Source organism: Episyrphus balteatus, chromosome 4 (genome assembly GCF_945859705.1).
Source record: "Episyrphus balteatus chromosome 4, idEpiBalt1.1, whole genome shotgun sequence".
Classification (NCBI taxonomy): domain Eukaryota; kingdom Metazoa; phylum Arthropoda; class Insecta; order Diptera; family Syrphidae; genus Episyrphus; species Episyrphus balteatus.
In genome coordinates this window covers 500,181-526,012 of record NC_079137.1, presented here as the reverse complement: position 1 = coordinate 526,012, position 25,832 = coordinate 500,181, and the positions used below count along the sequence as shown (strand labels likewise).

The following is a 25,832-nucleotide window of genomic DNA, read 5'->3' as shown; positions in this document are numbered from 1 at the left end:
GATTCAGTACTAGTAGTAGGACGAAAACTAGATAAGTGAAGCCATTTCCGACTCTGGATAATTAAATCACCGAAACACCCATCATCTATCATTTTACTGCCTGTGATTTCCTTAGTGTGTCTCTTTTTTGTAGACTTGGCTTCCTTCAATCGGTCTTGAGTGTTTTCATCAGTTCTAATAGTAACATCATTTGCATTGACACCACTAGTAGTGGGAGGTATAAGTGTTTTAGTTACACCCGATACATCGTTATCAGTAGCAACAATTTTCATAGCAACATTGTGTGTGTCGCCGACAAACGCATCATCTTCTACATGTGCATTCATGTCTTGAGGACAAGGAGAAATAGCATCGCTCACTACCATAACAATGCCACCAGCATCAGCAACATTACCATCAGCGGCAACAACAACTTTGTCACCATTAGCAACATCGTTATCATAACCATCAGCAACAACAACAAATTGGTCACCTTCAGCAGCAGTAACAACTTGGTCACTCTCAACAGCAACAACAACTTGGTCACCTTCAGTAACATCGTTATCATCTGTAACATCAGCTACATCATCCACTTCGTTATCATCAGCAACATCATCCACAACAACCACAACATCAGCTTTCGAAGTAACATCATGGTCATCGACAATAGCAACATCTTTCACAAAAGCGTCTTCAGTGATTCGATGAATGGAACCAATGTACGAATTTGCATCAGTTTTGTCTGAATCAACAGACGAAGCAGATGCAGCTACATCAGCAAATGAGACACCGTCAAAAATCTTGCTTGTTTCCTCACTGCACAAAGCTTTATCAATTTTCGAATTCTGCTTTGAAGAATTAGTATTGATTGTTTGATTTGCAGCGAGCTCTGATGCACAAACCGGTTTTTTAGTATGTGAGAGATTTTTGCCACCATCACTTTTAGCGACGCGAGATGATAAGGGAGTGTTTTTAGATTTGCTTGTGTTTGCCGATGAAGATGATTGTCGAGGAAAAGGAGAGAAATTTAATTCTTTTGTTACCTTATTAGTGTAAGATCGGGTTGCCCGGGGGGGGTTCGATCCACTTGGACGGTCCGTAATGAGCTTTTCAAATTCAAGCTTATTATCAATAAAGAAAGAATAAAAGTCTTTGATTTTAGCTATGCAATTTAAAATTGGAATGTTTTTACAAATATCGCAGCGCCAAATTAAGTTTTTATTTGACTTGAGGGCGGAATGATGAGATTCACTCACTTTCGCACAATTTAAATGGAAAGCCGAGCGGCAACACCCGCAGTAAATCAAATTACTTTTAGAAGTTAAGACTTTACACTTTGAACATTGAATGTCCATAGTTTAATAGAAATAGCAGAGTGGTTACACGTCTGAACGACTGAACTGAACTGTTTTTGGAATGAAATTTATCACCAGATTGTAACTAAAATATTTTAAAGTTAAAAACTAGAACCCAACTACTGTAAAATTAAGAGCAAATAAGTGCTATTTAGCCGTGTTATCCATTACTGCGAGTATATTTAAGAAGATTAAGAAAAGAACATCGTTTTTGATACCATGTGAGTATATTTCTTAAAAAAATTGTGTATCAAAAGTTTATTCTTAAAATTATGTACAAAAAGTATTAAATGATAACTTAAATCAATATGACACAATAAGAAATTATGGGATCGTTTCCTTAAAATTTTTATTATTTTTATTTTTTAATTTAAGAAGAAATTAGTGCTTGTTAAAAATAATGTCTTTCCATAAAAATTTGTTTTTTGTTTTTGCTATGAAATTAAAAAAAAAATGATGATTCATTAAAAAAAAGTGTGAAAATACTATATAAACGAACAAAATAAAAATGCATTTAAAAATACAACAAAGTTAATTTAACTATATCATCCGATTAAATCCATCATTTCAAATAGACTCCACGTCATGTCAAAAACAGATCTAATGATGAGTGTTCAGGAAACTCAACATGCAGTAGGTCTCCAAATGGATTAAATGATTCAAGAGTGGCCAAAGGACTAATACACGTTGAAGGTTGTTGATCGGTTGAAAATTCCAAAGAATCAGCATCTGGCTCAAGAAGTCTCAGACTCAATTCAAGCGGATTTTCAGCTTCTATTGACATTGGGATGGTCTTCATTAGGCTTGGAGTCGACGTTCTATCTAGACACGGCATTCCTAGATTATAATTCCTATTCATTGGACTGAGACATGGTTCGGAGAGATGCAGTGATTCACCATCGGATTCCAGAATCATACTGCTCAAGTCAGTCATTGAGTGACAGTCATCGAAAAGTGGAGATGCCGACATTGAAGCGTATGCTGAGGAGGAACTCGAAGAGAATGGTGACGAGAATGTTGACGAAGAAGTCAAATACGGCGCTAGAGTGTCTTGTACTTTCGTCTTTGTTCGCTGGCGTTTGTTGGTTACTTTGGTCGTTTGTAGTTTTGTCTTTCGTGCTTTTGGCCGAGCTTGAGGGGTTGGAGTGGGTTCAGCTCGAGGGACTTCTTCTTCACTATTAACTGAGACATCCAATGGGGTTTGAACCCAATTGGGAGTACTAAATCTGTGATCGCCATCGTTGAGACATTCGAGAAGAAAATCTTCCTGGAATGATGGATTGTCTAAGGCTTCGGATAAAACTCGAATATACTTCATGGCCAGTCGCAGCGTTGTAATTTTTGTCAATTTCTCATTTGACGAAGCAGTTTGATCGCCAGTTATGGTATGCGGCACACAATGTCGCAAATTCTCAAAAGCTGAATTTATTTCACGCATGCGCGTTCGCTCTCGAGCGTTGGCAGTTTTTCGCCGGTATTTGCTAAGCGGTGCTGCTTTGCTCTTGGATTTTTCCTTGGAACCAGACGTCGAGGTGTTTGAGCGTTTGGTGGTAGAATTTAAATTACAACGATTGCTGACTGTCGCCACTGCTGTAGCTGATTTATCCAAAGCTGAGGCAGCAGTCTTTAATTCCGATGACACGACCGCCACTGCGGCAGTAGAGGATGATGGCACAGCAAAGGATCGTTTCTGTCTCTGCCGCAAGGAGTATTTTTCACTGTTTTTGCTGTTGCTACGAGTAGGAGTGCTGGTGATGATTGGCAGCTTGGCTGTCGTCTTGGTCGTCGTTGAGCTCGTCATCATTGAGGTATTGTCATTATTATTCGCATCACTGGGTTTGATTTTTATGTTGCTGCCTCTACAGCTAATACTGTTGTTCCGGTATTGACTTGGATGGTGGCGATGATGGCTTGCGGCATCAGACGCTGCAAACGTTGCCGACGTCAATGATGTCGTCGTCGTCTGCTTATGACAAGTCGTTGACTTCATTGTAAACTATGCTGTCTGGCCAACAAATAAATCTCTTTCGATTTCTGAAAAAGAAAGAAAAAAAAAATGAATTGGCAACATCGTCATAAATGTGTGATTACAGGTAGTTTAGAAATAAAAATGTTAATTTCTTATAAATTACTCAAAACATCAAGACAAGAATAAAAAAAAGTATCTTATCTGATGTCTGAGTTGCATTACACGATCATGCATTAATTAAAAAAAATTAAATTAAAAAAGAGTACACACACATTCTGAGGTATCTGGAAGGGATAGGTTTGATTGATAAGAAGGTAGGAATTGTAGATAGATGATAATTTGTTTGTACCTAGTACGCTTTTTTTTGTAACCTTTTTTTTCAAGAAAAAACTTTTTTCCTTTAAAATAATGTTAAAACATTTTCATTTAAAAGAAAAAGAAATAAAAAAAAAATGATTAAAAGAAAACTAAAGAAATTAAAACAAAAATTTGTTTTTGAAAAAAATTCGTAGAAATTGGTTTAGTCGTTCAGGACAAAGTGAAAAAAAAGAATATGGTTCTATTACGATTGAAAAAATATGAGTTATGTTTTTTTTTGACCTTTTTTCTGTTGAAACAAAAACAAATTTTTATAAATACTGGTTGGGCCATTTTTAAGAAAAGTAAATTTTTCTCTACCGTTAATTTTTGTTCAATCTCTCCCCTTAGGAATCACAAAAAAAACCTTTAATTTTCACGTAGCTGTAGCTCGAGATAAAGATGGTGCAGGGAAATAATTCCACGGGAATCTGCTCCACATGGGAATTTATTCCACCTCATGTGGGAATCTGTTCCACTTTTTGAAGTGGAATAAATTCCCGCCTCGAGTGAGAATTTATTACACTTTTTATTGGGAAATAAATTCACCTTCAAATTTGATGATTTATTCCTTGTCACTTTGGAGAATGATTCTACTTTATGTTTGTATTGTATGTGCAATCTGGAGAAAAGCTGGATTTTGCGGAAAAAGATAGTATCTTAAGGTACAAATATCGTATGTAATTTTGAATGCAAATTATAAGCTTAGTTGATTTTTCACCTTAGAAAATTGTTTCAAATAGTCAGAAATTTATAAACCATTTTCATGCCTAGAAAAGTAGAGCTCTTTCCAATTCGATCTGGGAAAATAATATATATTTCATAGCAAAACAATAGTTTACTGAAAAGAGGAAGAAGATTTCTTTCAAGTCTCATAGATTTCAGTTCGCGTGATTTGAATAAATATCTTACAAACAAAGCGGACAAATAATGAGAACTTAATGATCAAAAACATATCAATCCTTCTTGTAATAATTGGTTGAAAGCGAAGCGTAAAAAAATTTGCTCACATGAGAATCTACTCAAATTTCACAACCGAAACGCGAAGCGGAAAAAATTTTGACCACGGGAGAATCAATTTTGAGGTGTGAAAATAAAAATTCGCGCGAATTTTTATTTTCACACCTCAAAATTGATTCTCCCGTGGTCAAAATTTTTTCCGCTTCGCGTTTCGGTTGTGAAATTTGAGTAGATTCTCATGTGAGCAAATTTTTTTCCGATTCGCGTTTGCCGGATTATATGACATATACAATATACATAAATGTACATTTGTGTTTCTATTAAATATCAGTAGGTATGTTATTAAACACATACAAACTCAAATGTCCCGGCAAATTTATGTCCAAATGTCAAACTTTAATAAGACCAACTTGAGAGAAAACGTATTTTTTGAAGAATTGGAATTATATAAACATTTGTGAATATTTATTTAATCGTTTGTTTTGAAAAAGAATACAACGTGGTTTTTTTAAAATAAAATATTTTGGTAAAACTAAACCTTCTATTTCCGTATACATAAAGTATTGATTAACATGAATTCAAATATGGCTCTCAAAATATTCAGAAATTTATCTATTTTTCAGATTTTTGGTGGGTAATAATTCCACAAAAAAATAGGTGTAATAAATTCCCTTATACGGTGAGAATTTATTCCACTTCAAAAAGTGTATTAGATTCCCACTTGAAGTGGAATAAATTCCCATGTGGAGCAGATTCCCGTGGAATTATTTCCCTGCACCGATAAAGATAGGTCGAATTGCCTGCACCCACTTTTTTAAATTCTTTTTCATCGTGATGTCATGTCTGATTGTTACGTCGATATAATGATATGCGATATTGTAAACTTTTTCAAGAGTACAAACTTTTTAACTTTATCAAATTCGTGTATCAACTTAATGTCTCATATGCAGGTATTTTTCCAAAAAAATACGAGTATCTATATATTTAAAATATGTAAAAGCTAAACATTAATATGCACAGTTTACACCTTGAAAAGACTTAAAAAGGACATTGCTGGACAGGTTCAGTTTTAAAGAACATTTTAACCCACAAACTCTCATAGACAGACAGGTTTACAAATAAAGTAGTAGGCAGGAGTACCTATGTACAATGTACATGCAAACATGTTATATTGAGTTTCATTCATTTTATATGTCTTTTTTTTTTATTTTATGATGTAACTGTAGACTTACGGTAAAGATATCCATACAACACAACATAAAGAGTTGAATATAAGTACATATAAATGTTTACAGTAGGAATGGTATATCGTAATAAACAGCCCTCTAAAAATGGCAACATACAACTATTTTATTTGCACTCTGCACAGTTACCCAACTGTTTGGTTATATGTTTGGTTGGTTTTGTTGATACTGCTTTGGATTCTTAACTCTCAACATATCGATAAAAAAAAAGTTTTTACATACATATATGATATTAATCGATGAATATGGTACAAACTAAGTTTAGCAAGACCACATCTGTATTGGGATATATCTATGCAACTCCACATATATATATTTTATACGACATAAACTAATGTAAGAACGACAGCGAATGTGAAAGGACGCAGTACACCACCCGCCACACTATACCATAGTGACGAAGTCACTACTTGCTATATTGCTATGCTATTAGTTGCCTTACATAGACTATAAGGCTAAGTTACCATAACTAGAGCCTAAGTATAGCAGTTTGAGCTGCCAAGGTGGTACAATGACAGAGCCTCATAATTCTTTTTGCCTTCAATGGCTCATAATGTGTTTGGAACATAAAAAAAAACTCAAGAAGTTATATAAACGAGAAGATCACAAACATGATTTTGTCGGATGATATCTTTTTCCTTTATTTTATGAGACATGTACAAGACCTGATTTTATTTGTTGTTGTTGTATGAGTGCAACATATTTCTAGGTTTAGTTTTTTTTTTCATTAAAACTTTGGAGTAGAAAATTCTAACTTGTGATATTCCTACTTGGTCTGATTTTAATTATTTAAAAATAAAAAGACTGATTTTTAGGTTAGTCTCAGTGATTTTATATTTTTGTTGTGTAAACCATTAATTTTGAACAAAATTCTACCATAAATTTCATTTCATCACTAATTTCGAGCTTAATTAAAATCTCTATATAGAATTGCATTATCATTTCCACGTCACATTTCAACGTTAACCTAAATGGAATGAGAGGAATTGTCCTTTGATGAGCTGACCATGATGACTTGTCCCATGATTAGCTGTACATCGGAATTAAAATAACAAAAATGAGTATTTTTCATTATTCTGATTTGGAATACATTTTTTGAATCTACTGAATTAAGGAATTACAGTCATCTCTAAAAGCACTTTAAAATAGTGAAAATACAGGCAAAAGCATTATAGAAGTAAATTGTGAGTTCTTCCATCAAAAAAGCCATCCCCGTGGAAATTAAAAAAATAAATTGAGGGATAATATATTTATGCAAAATTTCGTAACATCTCAGTTGACTACACTTTTTCACCACTATAACACTCGTGGAGACTTTTTAGTCCCTCGCAGAATGCAATATCTCAGAAAAAAAAATTTTTTTAGTGGTGAAGGCTAGTCAAAACCTTAACCTTTGGAGTTAAAGTCATATTAACCATTCTGCTACGGCGTAACGGATATGACTTTTTGTTTCGAAAAATTGGTCCTAGTATAAGAAAACTAAGAATCTGTAATCACGCCAAGTGTGAGAGCAATTACACGTGACCCAGTTGAGCTCTGTTGAAAATTCTGTATTTTGAAATCCAATAACCCGAAAAGACTTTTATTGTGGGTGACATCAGGAGTATTTAGTTCCAAGACATCAAATGAACTGACATTCTTCTTTATTTTCGTTGACTCCTACGCATTTGAATGATTCATGACCTAACCATCAACATGATATCTCTGATGACAACATTATAATATTTGTCATTAATTTATATTATACTTGCATGTGTATCGAAACTTCATCCATATACAGTAAAATAACTCTTGGTTAATTTCACTTACTTATCAATTAAGGGTTAACCCATACACTATGAATTGGATGGATGGATAGGATATATAGGCGAATCAATAAGGAAAGAATAATTACTACCGAGGTGGTAGTTTTGTATATAATATATTGCAAATGCAATGTCTAACCAATTAATGCACAGCAGCAATAGCAGTAGCAGCAAAAGCAAAATGTAGAGTTACAGTATAACAGTCTTTAAACACATCATTACTTATCACTTTACTCAAATACCACATGCAAACTACTGGTTTGTTGTAAATGCATGTTATTAACTTCGGTGCAACTCTTGGGAATTGAGGGTGTTGCTCTTATGTATTTTCCTGTGTCCGGATATAAAAGCAGTCTGCTACTACTCTCTTGCCACAATGTTCACTCCTATATTGTCAGCAGCGGACTTACTATGTTTGTAAATCACTCAAGCATTTCAAACTTCCAGAGATCATTTATTTTTGATCAGGTTCTTTTTTGCATATCATTTCCAGAGAGAAAATGAATTTAAAATAAACTTTAAGCAATTAACGATCCATTTAGAACCATGGTATATATTTTTGTTTTTTTTATTTTCTGTGACATAACATTAGCGGACCAGCAAGACGCTTCCAACGATACCTCACTTGTCAAATTTCGCCAAGTAGTTTAGAAGTTGTGATGGAACAGATGAAAAAACATACTGATTTAACCGTAGTCGCATAAATATGACTTTACTTCCATGTAAAAATACTTAATCGGAGTTAACATAAATCGCCTTCTTCATCCTTAGTTGCAAATCCAGCACTGCTTATCACCGATATTTAAGAGTCTTGCCACAAAAACAACTTCAATATTGCATGACAGGAAGGTGGAATCATTATTCGTTTAAGGCAAATTGCTGTTGTACTTTGTGCCCTTTAGATTACGTTTATCGAAACGTAAACAAACCATAATTTTAAGCATCATCAAATTTAAGAATATAAAAATAATAAAAACAAAAAGTCAAAACATGAATTTCGACATTACAACTTGACCTCCTACGCATTCCTCACCATACAAAAAAATAATTAGTTCCACCCACTGCATCTATTTCGTACCTATAATGCGACAGCAGCGCCCCCTCCATCAAGATATAAGTACTGATAGGTTTTTTTTTTCAGGAAAAACAACATTAATCTCTTCTAACTGCCCACACCCAATATTCGATTTTTTTATGATTATTTTTTCAGATGCTTTAACTGTCAAATTTATTAGCTTTGCTATTTCAATTATCTATCATTTTATTCTTTTTTAGGGCAAAAGAGGGCATATCCTAAAGAATCAAAATTAAAAAAAAAATTAGGTACCAAAAACGAACGAGAAAAAAAAATATCTATTATCAAACCGAGCGAGTCATAAAATCAATGGTGCGCTTGAGGAAAATTTCGTCAATTTTCCGGACATTTGGGTAACGCACAAGCCCCTTTTTTCCTCTCGATTGAACATGGCTAGAATAGAGATAGAAAAAATGTTGGTTTGGTTAAAAAAAAAATGTAGGTTCCAATCTATATGTTCATTGAGATTGTACGACTTTTCATTGTTTTAGTCAATTAAAACCATTTTAAAAAATCGAACCAATTTCAATTCATAAAATGAGTGCAGGAGCATCCAAAGGTATATACCACAAACATTTTTTATTTTTTTTTCGAATTGGGGAATTTCACAAGGAATATTGTTTTACTTAGTTTTATTAGTTTCTTATAAACATTGTACCTAAAAGATCAATCCAAATAGGAATGTTGGATTCAAATTGTAATTTTTGTAGATATTTGAGTCAGTCAAGACATTATAATAATTTAGGTTGTCTCCCGTGATTAGAAAAATTCTGCTGATAAACTTTTCGAGTTGCTTAAAATTTTAAAGTTTTTTTCGTTATTTCTACCTAAATTTTGTTTTGAATACCTTGTTTTTAATGAAAGTCTTCCTTATAACAGTTTTCAGCTATTTAAAATGTTTTCAAAAACAGGTGAATTTGATTTGCAAAAGGGTGAACATAACATAAAAAAAACTACATCAAAGTCTCTATTTGTTAAAATCTGCACTGCTCTTTTATTGCCTATCTTAAAGTCATTTACTCGTATATATATTTTTTTGCACTTGAACAGGGTTGCCGTAGACTTTAGTTTCGAATTGGATACCGACAATTTCGTTTTTCGTTTGTTTTGGGAGTTTTTTCAATTCTTCATTTTTCATACCAATTCAAACAGAAAAGAGAAAAAAATCCTTATCTAATTTTATGAATTTTTCCTTATTAATTCCATTCCATATACTTATTTGACCTTTGCCGGAACCTGTGAAATTCACCATAGTCTTTAACGTGTTGAATAGCCATTTTCATTATGAGGGTAGGTTGAGTATAAGGTTGGAACTGCATCACATATTGATATTGATTATTCTATATGCTGCCTCCAACAAAAGGAGAGTATAACTCCGCGCCTCACCCTCCCTATACCATGCCGCATGCACTGTAACAATTATATCTTTAGGCAGCGCAAAATAATAAAAAAAAAGAAGATGAAAAAAAAAAAAACATAAAAAGTTCATGTTGCACTCTATTTTCTCTGTAAAATGCATGTTGTTTAACTACGTCGCAATTATGTGACTTAAAGGCAACTTAATTTTTTTTTCCTTTTTTATTTTTAACTAAATAATGGAATCAGCGAAGGATGTCTCATTTCTAGTATTACTGATGCTGCGCTACTACGCCTGATGCTCTTCTCTATGTGATGATGGTAACAAGATAAAAAAAAGCAAAATAACCATCTTAATGGAGGCATGAAATAAGATATCTGTTGAATTGGGTGGCTCTGATGATGGTAGAGAATATAGAGATGTTGTTGGTTAAGATTGTGGCTTGGGTGTAGTATAGCGAAGAGAAGATAAGTACAGATATAGTACCTATTCTAGTCTTGTATATAGCAAGGTTTTAAGTTTAATTGGCGTATGTCAAGAAGTTGTGTAACACAGTTACAGATTAATTGAGTAATGCATGACAAAATCTACGTCTTTAATTTTGTAATTAAAAAAAAAAAAAAATACAAAAAAAAAAAATAAATAAATAAAGAAGTTTTATCCTATGGATATCCATCTATATTACCTGTAAAGAAACACAAGTTAAAATGCTTTCTTGGCGTGCAGCACACTATTATTATTCTTCTTCTTTTTGTTTAATGCGAAATGAAAATGCATTTCCGAATTCTTTTGTTTGAAAAAATAAATAAAAAAGGAGGAGAGTATATTTTTCTTTTATTGTTTTTTTTTTCTCTGAGATTTGTTTCAAGGTGGGAGAAAGAGATTCGCTTAAAGTAGTTAATTGATGTTTGCACATTGAATACTCGAAGCACTTTTGTGATTATTTCTTTTTACAAAATAAATATTTATTTAGAGGAAGGTTTTTCTTGAAGAAGATCTTTTAAATTACCATTTTTTGTTTTTGGAAATGAAAAACTTTTGGATACATTTCCACGTTTGGATATTTTTTAATTGGAACAAACTGTTTTAATTTCAAAAATACATGCATGCCTTTACTCGGAATATCTCACATTATTTGGAATTTGCAGAAGCAATTTATAGAGAGGTAAGTCACCAATTGAATTTATGTATGACAGATCAATAGAACTTTTAAAAATGATGGAAACATCAAAAACTTTTTTTAATCACTTGATATCATTTTGTTACGTAATCTTTCATACGTAACGAAGGTAAAATTGAGAGGTTTGCCGTAAAGGCAGGGGATATGAACCCGACAAATGGGTTCCTCTCCCTTATTCAACAATTTCCCTAATTCCCTAATTCTTCCCTACTGTCCAGCTTTTTGGCACACTGGTGGCCAGTTAAGTTCGAGGCAACTAAGGCCCACTTCCTGAAAAAGAATAATAAAAAAGATTAATTACTTTGTTTGAATTAGTTCTTACATTTATTTTTGTATCGATATTAGTTTCTCCCTGTGTAGTCGGCCAGAGGTTCCTCTATTGGTGTATAAGGTTGACTGTGTAATTTCTTAACTTATTCTACATTATTTATACTACTTAAATTTAACATTACACACTAATACTTATAAGACTAAAGTTTACGATATAAAGTATTACCCAATTACAAAACTAAGATTGCTTACATCGCAATCTTGGGTAATACTTTATTTTATTATTAATTAAATTGACATACAAAGAATTACCCAGTTACAAACTTAATATTGCATACAATGCAATTTTGGGCAATTCTTTGTTTATTGTTTATTAACCTATTTCCAAATTATACCTACTTAATTTCTTCTACTTTACTTTGCGTCATCCTCAATTTCTTGGTGACGCAATTTGAGCCATCAACACTCAATAACCAATATGACCCATCAGCAATTTTCTTTCGTTTATTTTAATTGTGACGATCCAGTATGTTTTGTCACCGGATCGTCGACCTGCCGTCGCTTCAACTTATTATTGAAGTTGAATCATTGGCCAGGTGTTTACAATTATTATTGGCCCAATTAATTTGAGTAATTCGTTTGTTTTGTTTACAAAGCGAATTACTCTTGGTGCCCATGAATTAATGAATTAAATTATTGTGGAGGGTTATGGTTAGTGTGAGACATAATAGATTAATGTCTAACACAACACCTCCCCCCTTTAAAACAATTGCATTTTTTGTTTAGAAGAGACAAAAATTGCTGAGTGGGTTGCTTCCTTTGGTCATTGAGCGGGTATATTTAGTGATCAAACAGTAGGCAAAGTAAATTAAATAGGTATTTTAATTTTACATGTTTTTTTTTTTTTTTTTTTTTTTTTAATTTGATGTATTAAAATAGTATTGTTTAAGTATTTACAATTATTGAATTCTAAAATTATCTTTGTTATTATGTGGAAAATTGATTACTAAATGTTTCATGATTTACAGATTATTTATTTATTTATTTTTTTTTTTTTTTACTTCTAACACATTTTAACGTATTATACCTATTGATTATGTATATATATAATTTTTTCTCTATTTTTTTTTTTGTTTATCTTAACTTAATCCAAATAATAGCTGCGTTCTTGTTTGGTTTTAGTCCTGTGGGTTAGCCTATCTTCCACTAGTATTGGTCCGGTGGGTTAGTTCTGTCTTCCATCAGTTTTTAGTCCTGTGTGGGGTGCCTATTTTGTTTGTTTAATTTTAGTGTATTTGTGTGTAGTGTTGGTGTTTTTTGTGTATGTGTGTTAGTGTGAATTTGGGGCTATCTATCTCCCATCTTTTATTTATTTATTTAAATTTTTTTTTATATTGTAATTGTGTTTGGGGCTCTTTATCTCCCATCTTTTATTTATTTATTTAAATTTTTATTTAATTCTGTTTTTGGGGCTATCTTTCTCCCATCTTTTATATATATATATTTTTTTATTATTATTTTTTTTTAAAGTATGTATTATCTTTTTTTTTTTTTTTTTTTTTTTTTTTTATTATTATTGTTTTTTCTTTTGATATTTTTTTTTTTTTTTTTTTTTTTAAACTTTTAATATTTTCATTTAATTTAATTTTATATTTTGTTTTTTTTTTTTTTTTTTTTTTTTTTTTTTTTTTGATGTATTAAAATGGTATTGTTTAAGTATTTACAATTATTGAATTCTAAAATTATCTTTGTTATTATGTGGAAAATTGATTACTAAATATTTCATGATTTACAGATTCTTTATCTATTTTTTTTTTTTTTTTTTTTTTTTTTTTTTTTACTTCCAACACATTTTAACGTATTATACCTATTGATTATGTATATATATAATTTTTTCTCTATTTTTTTTTTTTTTTGTTTATCTTAACTTAATCCAAATAATAGCTGCGTTCTTGTTTGGTTTTAGTCCTGTGGGTTAGCCTATCTTCCACTAGTATTGGTCCGGTGGGTTAGTTCTGTCTTCCATCAGTTTTTAGTCCTGTGTGGGGTGCCTATTTTGTTTGTTTTATTTTAGTGTATGTGTGTGTAGTGTTGGTGTTTTTTGTGTATGTGTGTTAGTGTGAATTTGGGGATAGAGAGCTCCCATCTTTTATTTATTTATTTATTATTTTTTTTTTTAATTGTAATTGTGTTTGGGGCTCTTTATCTCCCATCTTTTGCTCTTTTTTTTTTTTTTTTACTATTTATTTATTTTTTTTTTTTAATTCTGTTATTGGGGCTATCTTTCTCCCATCTTTTGTATATATAATTTTTTTTTTTTTTTTTTTATTTTTTTAAACTATGTATTATCTTTTTTGTTTTGTTTTTGTTTTTTTTTTTTTATTATTATTATTATTATTATTTTTTCTTTTGATATCTTTTTTTTTTTTTTTTTTTTTTTTAAATAAGTTTTTCGTCTTCGGAATCATAGTAATGTTTAAGACGATTATTGTGTATATTCACTCGTTTCTTTTTAATGAGAATTACACTATTTGTAGGACTAAGTATTTCTACTATTATGTATGGACCTTTCCATATTTCAGACAGTTTGTGTTGTCTATTTTCATTTTTTACTAATACCTTGTCTCCAATATGGTATGTTTTAATTTTTATGCCCTGATCATAATAAATTTTTGAGTTCTTTTTACTATTGATCAGGTTTCTTCGTGCAATTGTGTATGTTTTTTGGAGTTTATGTCTTAGAATGAAGTAATAATTTTCATTGTCATAAACTGGTTCTGGGTCTCGCTTTAGATTTGATGGTATATCAGCGGTAAACCCAAAGAGACAGTCCATAGGAGTAAATTTCGTTCCTTCGTGAACACTATTATTATACACAAAAGCTGCTGTTCTTAGGTACTGGTCCCAAGATCTTGGATTTTCATCACAAATTGTTCTTAAATATTCTACAAGAGGTCTATGAGCTCTTTCAAGTGCACCGTTTGATTGAGGGTGGTAAGCTGTTGTTTGTAATTTTTCTATTTTTAAAAGCTTACATACTTGTTTAAATAATTTACTTAAAAAATTGGTTCCTTGATCTGTTACCAATTTCTTTGGTATTCTATACCTAGTTATAATTTGTTCATAAAATATATGGGCAATTGTTTCTGCCTCTTGATTGGGTATTGCATAAAAATCTACGAATTTAGTTAGGTTGTCTTGAAAAGTTAATATATACTTATTTCCTAAATGTGAATCTTGAAGGGGTCCTACTACGTCTAAATAAACCTTATCGAATGGTACTTCACAAGTATCCGTTATTACCATTGGCATTTTTGCCACTGGGCTCACTTTCATTTTCTGACACTTTGGGCATCGTTTAATATATTTTGAAATGTCTTTAAACATTTTTGGCCAAACGTATTTCTTTCGGATTCTATTGTATGTATTAATAACACCTTGATGTCCGCCAAAGGGTGAATCGTGATAATCTCTAAGTATTGTCATTTTTTCTTCGTGATTGTCTATTTTTTCTCTGGTATTTTTGATATCTTTATTTTTGTTAGGTTCGATTGATTGAATAATTTGTTTCTCATTTTGAGAATTGGCATCGTCGTCTATGTTAGTATCGAAGTCAGTTCCGTCCTTGTTTTTATCTTCTGCATCTGTCTTTTGTAAAGCTTTCTGAGCTCTAGTGACTGCCAAACAAGTTTTCTCGTCCATTGTGTCTTTATTGTCAGACGTATTTGCTGGTATTCTACTGAGTGCGTCAGCATTAATGTTAGTTTTTCCTGCTTTATATTTTAAAGTACATTCACTATATTCTAATAATTTGTGGTGTAATCTAATAAGTCTAGATGTGGGGTCCCTTACCCTAAAAATACCGGTCAGTGGTTGATGGTCTGTATACACAACGAATTTTCTACCTAACAGGTAACATCTAAAATTTTTCGTTGCCCAAACTATAGCAAGCATTTCCTTTTCTATAGTTGAATACTTTCGTTCTGTCTTGTCTAAACTTCGGCTAGCATATGCAATAGGCTTATCTTTCCCTACTTCTCCTTGTGAGAGTATTGCTCCAATGGCTTCATCGCTAGCATCAGTAGTTAGAATAAAATCTTTTTCAAAATCGGGATAAATTAGGAGAGAGGGTGATACTAATAAGTCTTTAAGTTTTTGGAATGCTTCCTGACATTTGTCTGTCCACTTAAATTTTACATCTTTTCGCGTTAAGTTAGAAAGTGGTCGTGCTATTTTTGAAAAACCTGGAATGAATTTTCTGTAGTAGTTGGCTAAACCAAGGAAAGATTGTGTTTGTCTAACGGTTCGGGGTACCGGGAAATTTTGTACACAACTTGTTTTGCTGGGGTCGGGCTGTGCCCCTTCTGCGGAACACTTATGTCCCAAATATACAACTTCTCGACGGAGGAATTGACATTTTTCTACATTTAGTTTTAAATTGTGTTCCCGCAACCTGTCAAAAATTAATCTCAATTTTGTATTGTGATCTTCTATATTTTTGCCATAAACGACTATGTCGTCCAGGTATACAAAACATTCTAAACCTTGTAGTCCAGTTAGTATATAGTTCATGAGTCGTTGGAAAGTCGCCGGGGCTCCTTTGAGTCCAAATGGCATTCGTTTGAATTCATAGTGTCCATACGCTGTACTGAAAGCAGTTTTTTCCCTATCTTCTGGATGGACAAGTACTTGGTGATAACCACTTGCAAGATCCAGTGTAGTGAAGTATCTAGCATGTCCTAGTTGGTCGAGTATGTCCTCTATTCGCGGTAGTGGGAAAGCGTCCCCTATTGTACAATCGTTAAGTTTCCTAAAGTCAACAACAACTCTCCATCGTGCTTCACCGTCTGGACCCGCCTTTTTAGGTACTACTAAAAGTGGTGAGTTCCAAGGACTTTTGCTTGTTTGAACTATATCGTTTTCCAACATTTCAGCAAGTTGTTCATTTATAATACCTCTTTGTTTTTCAGGTAGTCTATACATTTTTGTATTTATTGGGGCCTGATCTTGTTTTATTGGTATTTCATGTGTCATTGTATTTGTGTGAGTCAATCTGTCTCCTGGTAAATGGAATATGTCATTGTACTGTGCACAAAGATCTAATATGGCCTTTTTTTCTTCATTATTTAAAGTTTTTTCTTTATTTAAACTCTGTTTAAGTTCTATTATTCTTTTTTGTTCATTAATTGTTGACGTTTTTGTGTAATAACATGATACGTGGTTTGTATCTGTAAAATTCCTATCAAGATTTATTATATTATAATTTTTTAAAGGAACTAACTCTAAATCAATATTATGTATTTTAATTTTATGTTGTTTTGTATTTATTATTGGAACTAATATACTATTTTTGTTATGTTTAACTAAACAATTTCCTAAAAATACTCCATCTTCTATTTCTTTTCCTAAACAAATCATTGCTTCTTCATTTTGTATTGGTAATTCTATTATCTTTTTTGATCTGGGAGGAATTCTTATTTCCTTTTTCAAAGTTAAACTAATATTTTCTTTATATGTGTCGCCATTTTCACGTGGTAGATTCTGTTTACCTACTTTAGTCTGGAGAAATGTGTTTACTAATATTAGTCTATTTATAATGATATATAATAATGTTATAACCTTTGTCTGGATGGGTGTGCTTATTAATATAATTGTATGTAAAATTGTATATGATAATGTTATTATTAATTTATATATTTCTTGTAATTTTGTTTTTCCTAACCCTTGAGGTTGTGTTAATTGAACTAAATTTTCATCTTCTACTTCTTCTTCTTTTACTTGTGTTATAATATCATTTGTTTGTCGGTAAAAACCATTTCTTTTTTCTTTTTCCGCTGTTTGCAGTGTATTTTGTTTCATTTTTTTATCTAAATTTTGGTCTGTATGTGCAGTACCTTCGTTTCTACAATCTGTTATATCTATATTTCTGAAAAGTTTGAATTCTTCTTCTGTTTTTTCGAATTTATTCTTATTTCTTGAAGGTTTCTTATTCCTCTTTCTTTGTCTGAAATTATGCTTTTTAAACTTATCAGAGAGTCGACTCGTTAGAGGTTCTTTAAGCTTAGCATTTTCTTCAGTCATAACTTGTTTTTGCCCAATATCTTTTTGTTCCACTTTGCGAGGTGGGTCTTTTGACTTGGATAATTGCAAATTAGTTATGTTCAAAGAATTAGAATTTTCTGGAAATAATCTTTCTGAGTCATTGTCTAGGCCGGTCGCATTATCGCGCCGCAAATTACATTCATCTTTGAGGTTATTTCCAGAATTTCGTGAGGTTTTTTCTTGATTACCTTCTACTTGTTTTATAATTTTATTTGTTTGTTGGTGAAAACCATTTATTGTTTCTTTTTCCGCTGTTTGCAGTGTATTAATTTTTCTATCTAAATTGTGGTCTGTGTGTGCAGTACCTATTTTCTTCTGGTTTCTATGACCTTTCTTATTATTTTTTACATGTTTATTTTCAGAAATATTTATATTCATCATTTTTCTAATTTCTTCTTGTATTTTTGAAGAAATACCATTATTTGGGGTACACGAAGGTGTTTTAGTTCTGATATTCCTTTTTCTGAGAGATAGTTTTTTCTGCTTACCAGAGCCACGTCGCAATGATACTTTCTGCAGTTTTACTTCTTCTCCAGTTGCACTAACTTTTTGCCCATCGTCTTTTTGTTCCACTTTGCGAGGCGGATATTGAGACTTTCGTGATTGCAAACTAGTGGTTGTGCTTAAGGAACCTAAATTGTTGGTCAATAAACTTTCAGAATCTTTGTCTATGCCGGTCGCAATGTTGCGCCGCAAACTACATTTTTCTTCAAGTAATTTTTTCTCCAAATTAAGTGTGTTTGAACCTTTTCCCCTCACCTTTTGATTGTGGCTTGTTTGGGTTTGTTGCTGTGTTTCGTTTGAGTTATACACGTGCGAGTGATTTCTCGTGAAACAACTTCCATTGTGCGAAATGGGCAACCCATTCTCTGTAGTTACATCGGATTCTAGCAGTGGGATACTGAATACTTCACCAACGTGTGTTCCCGTGATACTTTCGTGTATTTGTGAAAATGTTAATAATTTGTTTGGGCCATCTACATTACAGTATTTTCCCAAAAAATTATACCCTAGAATTCCATCACCTGGGATGGCTAGGTCATCTTCTATAACTTGAAATTCACATTTGGGTAGTGTTGGTATTTCAATTTTTCCTATACATTCTCCTAATGTTCGATCAGAACCACAAGGTGTGTTAATGGTTAACTTCTTTTTAGTGTTTATGAACGTTTTATATCCTAATGCTGCTTTTTTAAGGAGACTAACCTCTGAGCCGGTGTCTACCAATAACCGTGTTGTTTTGTTTCTACCGACTCCTATTCCTATTTCTATTGAAGGTAAATTTATCTTTTTATTTATTGTTAATAATTCTGAGTCCTGTATAGGATCAGGTTTCCTTGGAACTTGGTGTTTCCAATGGGGTTGCCCTAAATTTGTCTTAATTCTATTTAAAGTCGAACGGGGAAACTTTCGGTCGACTAGTTGGAGTTTCCCGACTGGGTATTCTCCCACTTATTTCTAAAAGAACACTCACTGATTGTGTGATTTTTTCTTCCACAAAAATCACAAACGGTTTCCATATGGAATACTCGTTTTTCATTGTTATTTTCTATTCGATTTTGAGAGTTTGGATAAACATTTCTAAAAGGGTTTGATCTATTTTGATCTTGAGTTCTCTGATTATTGTGATAGTTATTTTGTTGATTACTCGTGTTGTAGTTCTGATTGCTGTTGTTGAACCTTTTTCTGCAAGTTTCTGCTTCATGTCCGTAATTTTTGCATAGTTGACAAATTGGAGTGTTTTGTCGTTCAAGGCATTCACTGTTTGTGTGACCTTTTATGCTGCAGAAGCTACATATTATATTTTCTTTCGCTTGTAATAAAGTATTTAGATCATTGCAAGTAGGCGCGGCCGCTTGAGTGTGGTTGCACGATGTATGTAAGAGTGGTATTGTTTCCATTCTCTGCATGTGTTTTTCCATGCTAAAAGCGGTTCTTATTAGTTCTTCTAAAGATTGATTTCTTAAAGTAAACAGATATTGGCCTAATTGTTTGTTTGAGATCCCGGAAGCAAGGGCTGATTTAGCAAAATCTTCTAATTGGTTTTTTACAACATCAGATTGATCACCATACTTAATGTCCGCTGCCTCACGACATTGTATTAACGAATGTCGAAGCCTACTTACAAAAGTATTCAAAGTCTCGAATGGACTTTGGCGACTGGTGATTAAATTATTTACCAGATCATTATAATCTTCAATTGGTAAATATGCTCTGTTTAGGATTTCTTCAAACTCTTTAAATGTAGAGGGCTTTGAAGTTGATATAAGGTCAAGAGCATCCTCTCGTAATCGAGTAGTCAGTATTTCTATGAATAGTTTTTCATCTATTTTAGGTATGTGATTTTGAATAGGACGTAAGCATGTCCAAAAAATTTGTAACTTTTGTGCTATCCTTGGGTCATTCCCTCCCGAAAATTCAGGAACGCCGTGTGATAGCTTGAGAAGTTTTTCAAAGCCTAACGACATTTTTATTTTTTATGTTGGTTTGCTTATAAAAAGAGTGATTTTATTTGATTCTGAATTTTATCAGGATAAAATTTCATTTTTTTTTTTTTTTTTTTTTTATTTTTATTTTATTATTTTATTTTTAAATATTGAAATCAGGAAGTAAATTAAAAGTTTGAAGTGACTTGACTTCAAATAAAAGCATGTCAGTGGAAACGAAATTATAGTTAAAATTTTTCTTTTGTAGGTTCGTAGGATGGCATGCTGAAGCTGGAGGATGCTTCAGTTTCTAAGGCAATTGTTTATTCTCCAAACGCCATACCATCCTACCGGCTGCGCCATTTCTTGTTACGTAATCTTTCATACGTAACGAAGGTAAAATTGAGAGGTTTGCCGTAAAGGCAGGGGATATGAACCCGACAAATGGGTTCCTCTCCCTTATTCAACAATTTCCCTAATTCCCTAATTCTTCCCTACTGTCCAGCTTTTTGGCACACTGGTGGCCAGTTAAGTTCGAGGCAACTAAGGCCCACTTCCTGAAAAAGAATAATAAAAAAGATTAATTACTTTGTTTGAATTAGTTCTTACATTTATTTTTGTATCGATATTAGTTTCTCCCTGTGTAGTCGGCCAGAGGTTCCTCTATTGGTGTATAAGGTTGACTGTGTAATTTCTTAACTTATTCTACATTATTTATACTACTTAAATTTAACATTACACACTAATACTTATAAGACTAAAGTTTACGATATAAAGTATTACCCAATTACAAAACTAAGATTGCTTACATCGCAATCTTGGGTAATACTTTATTTTATTATTAATTAAATTGACATACAAAGAATTACCCAGTTACAAACTTAATATTGCATACAATGCAATTTTGGGCAATTCTTTGTTTATTGTTTATTAACCTATTTCCAAATTATACCTACTTAATTTCTTCTACTTTACTTTGCGTCATCCTCAATTTCTTGGTGACGCAATTTGAGCCATCAACACTCAATAACCAATATGACCCATCAGCAATTTTCTTTCGTTTATTTTAATTGTGACGATCCAGTATGTTTTGTCACCGGATCGTCGACCTGCCGTCGCTTCAACTTATTATTGAAGTTGAATCATTGGCCAGGTGTTTACAATTATTATTGGCCCAATTAATTTGAGTAATTCGTTTGTTTTGTTTACAAAGCGAATTACTCTTGGTGCCCATGAATTAATGAATTAAATTATTGTGGAGGGTTATGGTTAGTGTGAGACATAATAGATTAATGTCTAACACAACAATTTGAAAAGCGCTTTAGATTTTGCATATGATCTCCTTGAGCAGTGCAACAAGATTTATTAAGCTAAGGTTACGAAACTTTTAAGCATGCTCTAACAAATTTAAGTTGATGTTCCACAAGGAAGTATCATAGGCCCTAAACTGTACATACACATTTGGTTTATTTCACTGAGTGATAACGTAGTAAGATTGTTTAAACTTCTTGACTTTTAAATAATATCGATTTCTCATTTCAATGTTTCAACTATTACCGTCGGTAAAATTAAAAATTATAAGTTTTAACATTTTCTAAACATTTCAAGGCTAGTGCCATTTTTTCGCAGAATGATTAATTACCTGCTGTATTTTAGCTGGATCTTTTGTTGTTTGCTTCGCTTATAAAAATGAAGGCTGTTTTGGGCCAATTAACACTTTGTTTACATATATTTCATTTCTAAGGGACTATTTCTGAGGTGTCAATTGAGATTTGAGGTTATAGAAAACTTTAACAAAAACTCTTTAATTGCCTTAGGGAAACTATTGTTAACCTATATTCAATTCAAAAAATTTTAAAAACATAACTTGCTGATTAATATTTTGGTAGATTCAAAATCTATAGGAAAATTGTCAAACAAAAAAAAAACGATATACCCATGAACTCGGCTCTCGTTCTGTAACACTGTAACATTGTTCCACATCAAATCGCCACTTTTTACATAACCGCTCATTTTTAGACAAGAATAGATCATACATATTGTCTTAACTTCATATTTTAAAACACATCAATTCAAATACAATTTTTGAAAATTTTTAAAATTAAATTCAATAATGTCTTAACAACAGACCACTTTAACAGTTAGCTCTTCTATTACAATATTTTTCATCAGATTCTTGGAGATTCTCTTTTCCTTACCCAATTTTTCCTTAGGAGCATTTTTTTTTAGATTTATTTAATTGAACTTTTTGTATACCTACCAAAAAAATAATGGAAGTCTTCAAAAAATTTAAAATTTTCTCTAAAAACTACTCGAAAAAGTCACTGCTTATTGTTACAATGGAGACAAAACTTGGTCACTGAATAAAAATAACACTAAAGTTGTCATTTTTTAAACTCTCAATATCCCAAAACCCTTAAACAAAGTCTATTAGGTACTTGAAAGCACCCATTTTAACGTATCATTCAATTCAAACGCAATGCATTTCTATGTGTTTCAAATAATATTATCTTAGTCCAAAATTGGTTCAAAGTTCCCGACAGCCGAACACTTAATCACCCTTGAGTTTGAAAATCATCCATTTTTAGCCTTCTTATTATTAGCTCTTGTTTTTTTTTCATTAACTGAAACTGTGCATGGAGTAGGCTGCCATACTCAAGTCTTCAAAAAAGAACTCGAAAACTAAATGATCATGACTTGAGGAGACTGAGTTTTTTTTTGTGTTCGCGACATCAACAGTAAAAAACATCCAAGAGTTTCTTCAAAGATACGAATTAAAAAAAAAAAAAAAAAACAGAGAAGAAAAACCAAAAAACCAAGGCTAAAAATAACCAAAGCGCATTCACACTTCTTTGTATACTTATATGTAGGTACATTAGGTGCGTGTATATGTTTTTTTTCCTATCTGCTTCTAATTTGTGTGATATATAAAATTGTATTATTTTTGAAATCTTCTGAAGCTCTTCTGGATGCGTTTTTATAAAAACAGTCTATAACTTGGCAACACACATGTTTTTATTTAGATTGATACAAAAAAGAAGAATAATAAAGATTGCATACAAGGTGGATAGTCGCGCTGTGTCAGGAAATTTTAGACGTATTGAATTAATAAAAAATTACGTTTTCGGAAAAGTCCAAAATTATTTTTGATTTTTGAAAAAAAAGATTTTTTGGCACACTTAATATTTTTGGAATGCAAGGTCAACCATACCAATAAAAGTATCTCTACAAATTTTCTTCTAAAATATAGAAAAAAAAAAGATAAATACCTTGTCAATATCCAAAATAATCATTCGCTCTCCTTGATGAAGAATTGTATCGGCGTAATCCAATGTTGTTATTCTCAATGATTTATTAAATCTTTCCACACAAGATACTTTCTTGACAAGTGATCCTCTCAAATATCACTTCTTTTAATTGTTATTTTTCAAATAGTCATCTGAGCGCCAAAAACATTAATAATAATAAATTCATGTCACTATAAATATTTAACTCTCTCGTACAAATTAAATGCAAAAAAAAAAAAGATACAGAATCAAAACACAAGAAATTATTTCCGCACATCCAAAGAATATCTCTCGCGCACAAAACAATATCTATGCAATCCGCCGAAGCAGCAAATCAACGGTTCTTCGATCTTTATATTCTCAAGTCAACAAAAATAACAAAAAATCTTTAAGAGAATTTTTCAAAATTTTCTTGGAAGTAGATTCCAACTCTGAGACTTTGTCGACTGAGTAATGAAATTCTATTCTTGATCACGATCTATAAATACAACAATGTTCGCGTCACAAGAGTTGACAAACTTTAAGTATCTTTCTATACGATCCTCCTTTAAGGAGTCTTCAATAAAATTGTATCACATACGATTTGAGTTTGATTAGAAGAAAAAAATATATCTATGATCAGCTGCACACGATCGATATAGAAGTCCGTCTTCACGCGACAATTGACCAATCTACACTGAAATCTCGATCAAAACACGTCAGAAAAATAATTCTGTCTGTGCTCTGTGCTGCATGAAGCACACAAAATCCAGTAACCAAGTCAAGTCGCGAGGGCGATATAAATTTATATGAAATGAAAAAAGCCTTCCACAAGATGGATAGATGTCTTGCACGGTTCTGGTGATGGGGAAGCCATCATAATATAAAAAGATACAAGTACTCTATAGTCTTAGCACAGCTTCAGAGAGCTTGAACAATCTCAACAAAGCGAATGCTGCTGCTGCTTGGCTTTCAAACGCACGCTGGCGTTCCAAGTGGTTCAAGTATACCCACACCGAGTGTCAGAAAAACCTTTAATTTATGTTATGTGGGTGTCGATTGTGTTTATTTTTTCCCCCCATTTGGATCGAGTAAACTCAAGACTACAAAATTTAAAAAGAGTGTATTTTTTGTTGTTCATTTGAGTGGGGAAATGGATTTCTCTTTGAGTTAAAAATTGATCATGTGTTGTATACATTTCGACTGAAAACCACTCAACAGCAAAATTTCATTCGGATTTTGACAAATAAAACAACAAATCTCGATCGCAATGTGTTGTTGTTGTTGTTGTCATCGTCGTCATCATCGCTCGCCATCTCACCATCGGAATATTGTCGTGCAGTATTCCCACACGATAACATTTTGCCGAATTAGGTAGGTTGAATGATTATAATGTCGTACCTACATTTTATAAACATATAATATCCAGTATATTCGAGAGATTCGAGATTTGAGAATCACCTTCCACTTTCATACAAAAATGGCAAAAACTACTATTTGGCCAGTATGTATAGAGAGTAGGTTAATCACTGCGTTTTCGAACGAATACAAGTATATCCTCGTTGAGCTGGAGCTGCGTATATGTGTTACCAGTCAGGTATAAGTTTAAGTAATTTTTCTTTAAAATTTTTATGATCGTGAAAAGTTTTTCACTTGATTGAACTCCCAAAAAATATAATATTAAGCTGAAGATTTTTTTATGTCACTTTTGATGCCTGCTATCTTTTTTGTGTGTGGAGTTTGTTTGTTCTGCTCCATTAGTTTCTCGAAAGATAGTTTGATGTTGAATTAAAAATAATTAAAAAAAGGTTGGAGGCAAATAAATTTGTCGCTTTCGAGGGGAAGACAGTTATGATGACGGATCGATTTGGATTTCCTTCAGAGTTTTAAATCAAGAAACTTTTTGTTTGTTTTTTTTTTTTTTAGAGACGAAAACTTATATTTTCAACTTAAATCTTACTTCATTCTGTACGAAAATAGTTTACGTTACAAATATTGTTAGAAACAACGAAATTAGACCGATCTTCAACAACTTTTTTTGAGCTTTAAATGAAATACACTAGTTTTCTTAAAAAAACTTAATTATTTGTTACGAAATTCGAAATTTGTTAACTGCTATGGCGGCAAAGCGATCGCCGTGCAGTTTTGAAAAATGGATTCAGTTTTACGGTGATGGCAGAAGTCCAAAGTTTCAGCTTTCAGATTATAGTTTCTTTGTACACTTTTGACTGAAACTTATCTATTCCAATAAGCAGCGAAAAATACAAAATAGGGCGGCGTATTGAGAAGCAAAGCGATCGCCGTACTTTTTTTTTAAGAAAATTGTTTCATTTTGTTGATGGCTGTGCGCACTGTTAACAAAGTTCGGAGTCATTCTTCTAAGAATTGTTGGTTTTACTCTTTTTCATCGTTAACTATCTTTAAATTTAAAGACATGTACGGATTTTAAGGCCTGAAGGTTCTTATCCAAAAAGTTTTTTTTTAATG

At 32.2% G+C, this 25,832-nt stretch overlaps 1 protein-coding gene across 1 annotated transcript; it reads right to left on the bottom strand.

The window, feature by feature from the left end:
- Positions 1-1,575: 1,575 nt before the first annotated feature.
- On the bottom strand, positions 1,576-24,363 carry LOC129918068 (helix-loop-helix protein delilah). Its single transcript, XM_055998415.1, has 2 exons — positions 23,349-24,363; positions 1,576-3,368 (listed from the first exon to the last, which is right to left on the bottom strand). Exon 2 carries the CDS (start codon positions 3,322-3,324, stop codon positions 1,918-1,920), a length of 1,407 nt encoding a protein of 468 aa, XP_055854390.1. The 5' UTR covers positions 3,325-3,368; positions 23,349-24,363; the 3' UTR covers positions 1,576-1,917.
- Positions 24,364-25,832: the final 1,469 nt, after the last annotated feature.